Source organism: Elephantulus edwardii, unplaced genomic scaffold (genome assembly GCF_000299155.1).
Source record: "Elephantulus edwardii isolate Elephantulus edwardi_28Jun2011 unplaced genomic scaffold, EleEdw1.0 scaffold00195, whole genome shotgun sequence".
Taxonomy (NCBI): domain Eukaryota; kingdom Metazoa; phylum Chordata; class Mammalia; order Macroscelidea; family Macroscelididae; genus Elephantulus; species Elephantulus edwardii.
This window is the reverse complement of record NW_006399945.1, coordinates 1345405-1356796: the sequence shown is the minus strand read 5'-3', so window position 1 is coordinate 1356796 and position 11392 is coordinate 1345405. Positions and strand designations below refer to the sequence as shown.

Below are 11392 nucleotides of genomic sequence, written 5' to 3'. Positions count from 1 at the left end.
AGTTTGCTCGGCTCCACAGTCAACACTCTTGGCACCAGCAGTCAGGAAATCAAAAAGCATATCGCGATGGGAAAGTCTGCTGTTAGGGACCTCTCTAAAGCACTCAGGAGCAACAGTGTCTCTCTGGTGCGGTTGGCGCAGGATAGAGCAGGGTTTAGGCTGTTGTGCATAGGGTCGCTATGAGTCGGAAACGACTCGACGGCACATAACAACAACAACAACAACAACAACAACAACATCGCTATACATCGCTGGCAACTCAATGACACATAAAAACAGTAACATGACAGGTTTGGAAGCAGGAGTGGCATTCACTTCCTAAGTAACATGCCTCCGAAAACTCAATGAACTTTGATAAATGCCAACAGTTATAGAGGGGCTTCAGGCCTTTTGTTCATAGGGTCACGATGAGTTGTGCTTGACTTGAAGGCAATCAACAATAACAGCAAGATCAAAAGAGATGAGGGTGGAGAATCAGGATCAGGCCTAAGCTCTAATGTAAATTCCACACTGTCTAGAGTGAATAATTTATCATAAAACTCATTTCTACCTTTTACTTTTCAAAGTATCTATGGAAAAGTAATGACACTATTAGTGAAAAAATTTTGTTTCAGAGTTCTGAATTTTAAAGTAAATAATACCAAAGAAACAGAAAAATAACATTTATTTTTAAAATTTTATGTATATTTTAGTACTTTTATTTGAAAGAATAAACTGTTGGACAAACTCTTACATCATAAAGTTTGAACCAAACTGCCAATTCTCTACAACTCTGTGAGGTAGGTATCTGCACAGCCACAGGGTAAACACAAGTCCTTCTTACTTTGCTCCACTCAAAAGCTGAGAATTGTAGTAGCTGAAACCACTGTTCCAGTGAGCAGTTAGTGGGTGTTATGTTCCCCACAGAGCCACCCAATTTACTATTTGCTCCTGGGGTTGGATGTTTTTTTGCAGCAGTTTCAATCTTGTTTTACAAAAAGCAAACTTAACATTAGTTTGATTTCTATGATTTTACTCTAAATCATAGTTATTTAAAAACACTGATTGACTGTTTTATATATTCTCTCTGATCCCCTCTGCCTTTATTATCCAGTGTTGCAGGAAGATGACACACTAAGCAGGTCTAAAAATCTGAGATGTCAGCATTGAGCTGTTCCCTCTTCCATTAACTAGGACTTCAGATCATACAGTGTTTTTGTACATTACAAAACTGAGAATAATACACCTCTACCAGGAAAGTCTGAGAAGAAATGTTAAGATATTACAATAAAATGATCATTACCAGAAATGTGACACTTGGAGCAGAACATATGGTCAAAAAAGAAAATTCTTTGAAAACATGATAGTGCTACAGATCCATTCCAAGTTTTTATTTGGTGTGAAATGCATTTCTACGCTTGTAAGTGCTGTGTAAAAACCTCCTAATCATTTGTTTCACATTGTTGACAGTAGATGTACTGTTTCTCTATGAAGAATGTCACCCAATTAGACATCTGATTTTCAAAGTTGATTCTGAAAGTTGACTGAGGATTCATGAACTCTTAATCAGTTATCATTCTAGACTTCCTTTTAGTTAGAAACATCTAAACTATCCTACTCTAATAAAGAAATAATATATTCTGAAACACTTTCAAAGGACCCCGACCTCAATTCCTCTTCTGCTCCTCACTTCACAATAACCATCACTGTCAACAAATTCTATCTGAACCTATGCATGCATTTTACCAAGAATCTAACCCTAGTTCAATCATTTCTTTGCTCTGTGGCTTCAGGGGGGAAAACAGTCATCTGTAACAGAGAGATTTCATCTATGAAAATGAAGCTGATATTCTCTTACCTTCCTTACAAAACTGGCATAAGAATAAAATGAAAAAAGAAACAAGATATTGCCTTTATAGAATACCTTGTACATAAGTAGGGAGCTATGCTGACCTAGTGGTGAAGAGCTACACTGGCAACCTAACGGCATGTGGTCTGAATCCACCAGGTGCTGCTTGGGAGAAAGATGGGCAATCAACTCCCATGCATATTACTGCTTGGTGGGTCAGCTATGACTCCATTCCAACTTGATGGTACCCAACAATATATGTATTACTGTTTTTCTCTGTAACAAGCAAAAACTTTTATCATAGGCCCAAATCAGAAAACACTGTTAATTGCTATTTTGTTGGCTCATGGCTAATTTACCTATTTAATATAGTGAGGGTCATTAATTAATGAATAGTATTAGTTAGTAGTGATTACAGAGGGTAAAGCTGACTCTTGGGCATCACTTTACACCAGAATGCCCTAAATTCACTAATGAACAATGCCAAATGAAGTGAACTAGGGTCATATAATACTGTGCTATTTCTTTTTCTCCAACTTAAAATTGCAGAAGACAGCATTAGATGCTTATGTCATAATCATCAAAAGGCAACTTTCTTATCCCATCATAACAAATATATCTGCTAAGTCTACAGTGTTTTATTAGATATAATCTATATAGGCTATATGCTGCTATCTGCAGACAGTATTATAAAATTCTGACTCACTAGCATTCTGTTGCTAAAGTTAAGCCAGTTTTTTTAAGTCAAATTGAAGTAGTATTCCTAAAACCCTCCCTACAGGCTCAGATGCTCAACCATGAAGATCGCTTTCCTCAGAGATGTATCAAACTCTTATTTATAGGATCATCCTATTTTAACATCTGAAACTCCCCTGTTCTAGATGAAACTTTTTTGCCTAAAGCCATATTTAAGATTAATGAAACAAATAAAAGAACTGAGCTAGGATTTGATTCTTAGTAGTATTCTCTTTATAAGTAACTTTTAAATGCCAATCCTATGAAAGGGCCAAACTCTTGCTTAAAGGTCACAACTTTGCATGTCAAATGTGCTGACTGGAGATGAATGTTTCCCAATTTGTTAATTCTCCTACTGATTAGAATTTATAAAACAGAATATGAAATCAAATCATGAACTTCATATTACTTCTTTCACTTTCAGCTGATAACAAAGAATTATGCCAGGATGGAAATGTACAACTGCTCCAAATGCACAAAACTAGTTAATACTAAAGGAAATACTGAATTTCCCCAATATTATATAATATTTTATTGTAACAAAAATATTTAGATGCATTTTGTAACTATGTAATATTATAAAGGAGAAGATATTTGGATAAACTATGTATTTAACAACATCTTATCATATAACCAATTAATCAGAGTTCTGAGAAATATGCTTCATTTTCTATCAAAAACATATAAAAACATCCCTTTTAATATATGTCTATGTTTTTTCCAGAGAATTTATAGACAACACAGAATCAAGATCATTGTAATTCTAACCTTAGCATCAGAATCCACAACATGTTAAAATTCCAGTTATATATTGCTAGGCATTTGTCAAATGATAATTAAAATATCTATCATACTGTGGTTTTAAGTCTGTAAGATAATATTCAAATGTTTTATAATGCCATGGATCCTTCTGATTTATACACTAGCTCAAATATTAGTACTATCCATTTTTTCATCTGTTTAGCCTCTGTGTTATTACTTCTCGATACATAATAGAGATGTAAATAAGCAGCAAAAAAATGACAAAGAAATCATCCAGAAAGCCTAAGATTCCAAACAAAGCTTCAGGTACAAAATCCAGAGGTGATATAAGATAGAAAAAAGCTCCCATTAAACAAAGTATTATCCTGATGCGAAACATCCAGAAAAGGCCTCCGACTGAAAACATTTCCCTGAATGCATGCCTCAGTAAAGTGGGTAGATCCATAATTCTTTCTATAATCTAGAAGGGGAAAAAAATAAATATTATGATTTGGTAACTAATGTGTAAGATTTAAAAATAATTTTGCCACTAGTTTCTTATAAATAGGTCTTACTGCAGGTAATTTGGCAGCAAAGAAAGTTTCTACAACTTCAAGTATGGGATAAAAGAATGCTAAAAGTAAGTTACCTCTAAATTAATAAACAAAACTGAGACTTCAAGGAGAGCTCTGGTGGCCTAGTGGCAAGAAGCTGCACTGCAGTCCCAGAGGTGCACGGTTCAAATCCACCAGATGCTCTGCCGGGAAAGGAGGGACAAATCTCCTCCTGTACCAGTCAGATCCAATTTGACGGTACATGCGCACACACACACAAAATAAAAAAAATAAAAAAAAGAAATTAAAAAACCCCTGAGACTTCAGTGTTTAAAATAAAGAGTCTAAGGCCTGGGCTCAAGTCGCCTTTAAAACCAGACAGATCTAAATTTAAAGAAAAATCACTTATAACTTTGGGTAAAGTTGTTTAACCTATGGACATAATGCAGCAACTTAATTATTATTATTTCTGTACCACAAGGACTACTAAAAAAAGACATTGTGTTAGAAAAATCTTTATAAATTACCAGACAGTATACACATTATATACAGAAAAAACATCTAAACTTTATCCCCTTTGATATCCTTGAAAGTCTAAAAATCAGTGAAGCTGACCCCTTCTTAGAGAAAACATTTCTTTTAATGAACTTGAATTTAAGCAAATTACTGATTTCCACAAACATCTTATTTATAAAAATTAAGCTCTTTCCCACGTACAGAAACACACATGAATCAGTACACATACATAAATGAACATAAATTTTTACAGTTTAAACTCGTAGGAAACCTACAGTGAGCAAAAAGGGCAGATCACTGAGGTTTTTTTAATATAGCAGAAATAAAAGTACTCCCTTCCCCCCAAAGAAAAGAAGTGCTAAGATTTATTCCTAAATCAGGTGAGGGGATGAGAGGAAAGAAGCAATCAAAGACAGCACTTAGAGTTTTGTCTTTAGTAATGTGGGATGGTCCACAGAGTTGTACATAGGGTTGCTATGACTTGCAGATTAACTCGACGGCACATAACAACCACAACAACACAATGTGGGATGGTGGACAGTTGGTCATTAACTAAGTAAGACTAAAAAAAGAATACAATGAGTCAGGGAGGGCACTTAGAATTCACTATTCTGAATGGGAAGTTTGAGATGCTTATAAAACATCCAACTGGAGATAGAAGTTAAGCAGCTGGATCTACAAAGTTTGAAGATTTACAGAGTTTGAGCTTCTCATGTAAATAAATGTGTACTGAGTATATTCTGGTTAGAGAGGTACACAGGCAGTCATATACACTTCCAAAATCACTTCTTAAATTTTTGAGAAAACTAAACTAAGCAAAATGTAGCAAATATCCATTTATCTGCATTCTTTGACAGGGAGGTCAACTACAGTAATTTTGTTCTTTAAAGTAGAAGGATTGTAAAATGATGTGCCAAAAAGGGGTGGAGGGCATGGAAAGAGACTCTATTCACCTAGGAAATTTAAAGAAGCAATCCACACTGGTGCGAAGAGGGAGGAAACCAGAAAGAAAAGCAACTGTAAAAGTCATTCTAGGGAAAAAAAACAAAAACAACACACCAAAAACTGCCCTCTAGAACTCTAAGTTATTTCATAAGACAACTGCTTTCAAATCACAGAAGTTAGTATTTTTTTTCGGTTTCCCTCTAGCTTCCCCCATTACTCTTCTGTTAGATTCTCTTAAATAAAGAGACTTTGGTAACATTTTGCTTTTTAAAAAGAGAAAAATGTAATACTTGGAGTGTTATAACCCAATGTTCTTTTTTTTTTTTTAAAAAAAAAAAAGGATGGGAAAGATTATAAAAAAAATTCACCCAACACAGGTTAAGTAATGAGATTTTTCAAAGAGCACATCCTAGTAAATATCATTTCACAAAGTGAAGTAGACGGCTACCTCTACCTCTGAACCTGCTGTTCTCTTACTTACAGATCTGGGCTGCCCTGAGAATCTTCGATTATAATCATTAATATCTTGGCGCAATCGCACAACCTCCTGAGATTGATCATCATCACCAAATACTGTCAGGAGTAAAGTAACCTGTGTATTTGAGAGAAAAAAATTGGCAAACCTTATTTCTGTATCATTAGTGTGTGTTTCATTATTTTTCAATACAATGACAAAGTCAGAATTTATATTTTACTCATTTATTTAATAAAAGCAGTGCAAGGGACTATGTAAGTTAAAATGTTTTATTGCCTTACAACAAAATACTCTGCAAAACAGAATCTGAGCATTTATAAAATAAAGTGGACACTATATTTAAGCATTGGTTCCAGTATTTTCCTAGCCAAATTATGGATGAATTCACTAAATCAGATACTTGAAGATGTAAGAGCTGTAAGATGAAAAGACCTAAGTGAGGAAAAATTTTATTGCTATCACTTTGAGATTAAAAAAAAAAAGGAAAGATTTTGGAAGAGTATTAAAACCATGTTCATTTATTCTCACTAATATATGAAATATGTTGTTGTTCAGTGCCATCAAGTCAAGTACGGATTAGCAACCCTATGAACAAAAGATCTGAACCCTCTTCTATCTTGCATCTTCCTCACACATCCTGACACACAAGACCCCATTGCAACCGTCGTGTTAATCCACCTGGTTGAGGGCCTTCCTCTCCTTTGCTGAGCCCTCCACCCTTCCCAGTATCATGTCCTTCTCTAAGGAATAGTCCCTCCTAGCAACATGCCCAAAGAGCATTCCAGCTGTAACATCTCCAAAACATATCTGTTCTCCTGGCCATCCACAGGATGCTCAGTGTTCTTCTCCAACACTACAGCTAACAGGTGTCAATTCTTCTTCTGTCATCCTTATTCATTGTCCAGTTCTCAGATGCACAGCAAGTAACAGGAAAAACTATGTCCTGAATCAGATGCACCTTAGTCTTCAAACTGACATCATTACTCCTCAATAATTTGGGGAGAGGAAAATGTGCAACAATGAATGAATGGAAATCCAAGTTCTCTGTAAGCATTTATTAAAATCTCAATTAAAATAATTTTTTTAAAACAACAACAACAACAACATGGAATTTCTATGTTCAGCTTTTTGAGGAAATGTCAAACTGCCTTCCAGGGTAAGTTGTGCCATTTTACAATATTGGCAAGGGTTCTTGATAGCATATTTTCCTAATGTGATATACCTTGTGATTTTCTGATTGCTGGTGTTAAATAACTGATAGCATATTTTCCTAATGTGACATACCTTGTGATTTTCTGATTGCTGGCATTAATTGTGGATCCAAGCCAGATGAAATAATTGAAAATTTCAAACTTTTCTCATCTATCATGAGGTTGCCTATTGGCCCAGGGGTAAGGACTTTTGTATTCCTGATGTTGAGATGTAATCCATATTAAAGACTGGAGTCTTTGATCTTCTGCAACAAGTGTTTAAAGTCCTCTTCATGTTCATCAAAAAAGGCTGTATCATCTGCATAAGGTAGATTATTGATCAGTCTCCCTCCTATTCTGATGCCACCATATTCCTCTTCATAAAACAGTCCAGCTTCTCAGATTATTTTCTCAGCATACAGATTGAGCAGGTATAGAGAACAGATACAGCAGTCCTGAAGCACACCCTCCTTGATTTTAAACCATACAGTGTTCCCACATTCTTTCAGAAAACAGTCACTTGGTTTAGATATAGGTTTCAAATAAACACAATTAAGTGTTCTAGGATTCCCATTCTTTTCAAGGTCATAATTTGTTATGACACACAGTCAAATGCCTTTGCACAGTCAAAGCAGAAATTGACATTCTTCTGGTATTCTTTAGTTTCAAAGTATCATTTGACATCAGCAATGATATTCCTAATGCTGTTGCCTCTTTTGAATCCAGCTTGAACTTCCGGAAGTTCTCTATCAATGTGCTATTCTAGCTGGTTTTGGATGATCTTCAGCAATATTTTTCTTGCATGTGGTATTAATGATATTGTTTGGTAATTTCCACATTCTGTTGGATCACCTTTCTTGGGAATGGGAACAAATATAGATTTCTTTCAGTGAGGTGGTCAGACAGCTGACCTCCAAATTTCCTGGTGCAAGACTGGTGATTTCCAGGGCTGCATCTGTTAGTTGAAACATGTCTACTGGTATCCATTGATAGTATAGGTAATATATACTTTCCATCCTGTTGTAGGGGAGACAGACAGGTGCTTCAAGATCTCACTAGAATAATAAAAATATTAACAGAACAACAACAGAAACAAAAAATCCCAAAACCCCAAACAAAACCAAACCCACTGCTGTTGATTCTAACTCACAATGACCCTGCAGGCCAGAGCAGAACTTCCCGTTAGAGTTTCCAAACCTGCAATCTCTCTGAGTGGCCAGTGGATTCACACTGCCAGCCTTTTGCTTAATCCACTACAGCACAAAAGTTTCTTCTACAGTAAAGGGGGTACCACTAAAGTTCTTGTAAAACAATCTTAAAATACAAAATCTCCTCTTTATTTTTTAATTATTAATGATGAGCTGCATAATAACAAAGTTGGGAAGGAGAGCAGATTTAGTTTTAAATAATCTAGTCTATCATTTTACCCATCTGCAGAAGCAGTAAAATACTGCTCAGATGCTTTCCAAACAATTAAAAAAGAAGTCACTAAGAGCAGTTGTTGTAAGCTGTCGAGTCAACTACAACTCAAAGTGATCCTATGAACAATAATAGCTCTGAACCTTGCTCAATTCTGAGTCAACCTTTCCATCTCTGACACATCTGACCCCATTGCCACACTGTGTCAATCCACCTCATGCAGGGTCGTCTTCTCCTGCTCTAACCCTTCATCCTTCCAAGCATGATGTCCTTCTCCAAGGACTGAATCTTCCTGGCAACATGCCCAAAATAGGTAAGACAGAGTTTCAAAATTCTTGCTTCCAAGGAGGAACCTGGTTTCACTTTGTCCAGGACAGACTTGATTGTTCTGTTGGATTTGTTAGCAGTCTCTGCAACCATGTTGATCAGGAGAAACCTCCAGCCTGATATCTGACCATGAATTTGGGACTTCCCAGCCTCTATAACTGTGTGAACCTTTACCTAGAATTAAATCTCACATACTCGGGCCATGTTAACAAGAGGAACCAGTCCCTGGTGAACGATATAATTGGTACAGCAGAGGGTCAGAGAAAAAGATCCTCAATGAGATAGACTGGCACAGTGGTTGTCACAAAGGGATGAAGCACAGCAGTGACTGTGAAGATGGGACAGAATTGGCAGTGTTTTATTCTTTTGTACAGAGTCACTAAGTCAAGACAATTCAATGGCATCTAATGAGAACAACATATTTATTTAAACATTCATACTTTACTAGTTCTGCTTCTCTAGAGAACCCCGCCTAAGACAGTCAGTTTGGGGAGAAAAATACTGAGCACTTCCAGTAAGAGGATGCAACTTGTACATTTTTAGTTCCATGATCATTTGTTAAAGTAGCTCAATGGAACAGAAGGTGGAGCAGGAACCTGCCATCTGCTTTGTCTCTAGGACGAATTGCCCTAGAGCTAGGGAAGCAATCATTCTTCTATTCTAACAACTTTTGCTCCCTCATAGCTTCTAATTTCAATATTTGGACAACAGAAAGAATATAACCTCACTGCCCTGGAGTTGATTCCCAGTTATAGACTCTCTACAGACAGAGGAGAACTGTCCAGGGTTTCCTAGGCTCCAAATCTTTATGGAAGCATACTGCCTCAATTTTGTCTTGCAGAGTGGGTTTAAAGCACTAACCTTTTCGTTAGCAGAAAAATGTTTTAACTCTTGTGCCAACAGTACTCCTGTAGAAAGGATACTACCTGCTAATATGCAAATTCCCTAAGTCATGGGTAAAGCCAAGAGGAGAGGACAGGTCCTAAGACTAAATCTTTAAAGCAATTCTACTGCCTGTTCTCAGTGCTAAGTAAATGTGTGCATTCAATCTGCCATTTTTATTTAGAAGTTGTCTATTCTTTTTAGGATTTAATTTGAATATTGGAAGACTTACTAAGAAAATGATGTTCTTTAAACATGCCTATAACTTATTACCAGAAATGCAGATATTTTTCTTTTCAAACTGAAGAAGACCTGAAACACTTGCTGCAGAAAGTCAAGGTCTATAGTCTTCTTCTTCTTCTTTTTTTTTTATAGTCTTCAATATGGATTGAAGCTCAATATAAAGAAGACAAAGATTCTCTCCACTGTGCCAATGGGCAACACCAAGATAGAGAAGAGACTGAAGTTGTTAACAATTACAGTTTGCTTGGCTCCACAATCAACACTCTTGACATCAGCAGTAAGGAAATCAAAAGACAAATTGCACTGGGAAAATTTTCTGACAGGGACCGCTCCAAACAGAAAAGTTACAATGTTAGTCTAGAGACTAAGGTGTGCCTGATCCAGGCCATGGTCTTTGCAATTACTTGTTATGCTTCAGAGAGCTGGACAATAACTAAGGATGACAGATGAAGAATCAATGCCTTTGAATTGTGGTGCTGGAGAAGTATTAAAGACACCATGGACCGCCATGAAAACAAGTAGGTCTGTCTTAGAGAGGGTGAAACCAAGTTTCTCCTTGGAGGCTAGGATTTTGAAACTCTGTCTCACATACTTTGGACATGCGGCTAGGAAAGACTGGTCCTTTGAGAAGAACATCAGGCTTGAAAGGGTGGAGAGACAGTACAGGTTAGGAAGATCCCAGATGAGATGGACTGATACAGTAACTGGGGCAATTAGGGTTGGTGTGTTGGAATTAATGAGACTGGCTTAGGAAAGGGCAGGATTCAGAGCTGCTGTACATAAGGTTGCTATGGGTTGCAGGTGACTCGATGGTACATAACAACAACAGGAAATTATAAAAAAAAACAACTGATAAAATGCTGTATTTTTATATATTTAGTAATTAAAAACTAAGAATATCAGTTTCAAAGAAATTGACAAAATGTGACGTCACTGTTCTCTCATCTGTGTTTTTAGTAATCAAATTTATGTTGGGTTTTTTTTTGAAATTTTTTATTTTATTTTTTTTGTGTGTGTGTGTGTACCGTTAAATTAGATCTGACTGGTACAGGAGGAGATTGCTCCTCCTTCTTCGCAGAGCATCTGATGGATTTGAACCTCTGGGATTGCAGTGAAGCTTCTTGCCACTAGGCCACCAGAGCTCCTCCAAATTTATGCTTAAAAAACGTATTGTCTCTCTTCTGATGTAGCTTCTAAACTAATTATAATGTTCTAGTCTGTTTTGTACAATGTTATAAAGATGTGTATCCAAAAGAACTGGAACGTTATTAAAAATTATATTATTTATCATTAGAAGTTATCTAAACTCTTGCTAGAAAAGGGTCAGTGTAAAAGAAATAATTTTCCCCTCCAAAGTAGTATATTTAGGTAATAGTTTTACATTTGAATAGTTTTTCTGCTGGTACAGCAACAAAGATTTGTTAGTATTAGGGAGACTTATTCAATAGTTTTCACTACAACCAAAGATTTCCCTCATTTTGAGTTCATGTCTTAAAGGGAGATGTTTTTATTTTTTAAGTTTGGGTTGTTTTTTTTT

General features: G+C 36.2%; 1 protein-coding gene across 1 annotated transcript in view; it reads right to left on the bottom strand.

The window, feature by feature from the left end:
• Window positions 1-3515: 3515 nt before the first annotated feature.
• The window catches only part of RNF170 (ring finger protein 170), a 37537-nt gene continuing 29660 nt past the window's right edge, over window positions 3516-11392 (bottom strand). The window contains exons 5-6 of the mRNA XM_006896978.1: window positions 5801-5911; window positions 3516-3785 (exon numbers count right to left, since the gene is read on the bottom strand). Coding sequence (XP_006897040.1) covers window positions 3516-3785; window positions 5801-5911 — 381 coding nt within the window. The remainder of the gene's footprint in view (window positions 3786-5800; window positions 5912-11392) is intronic.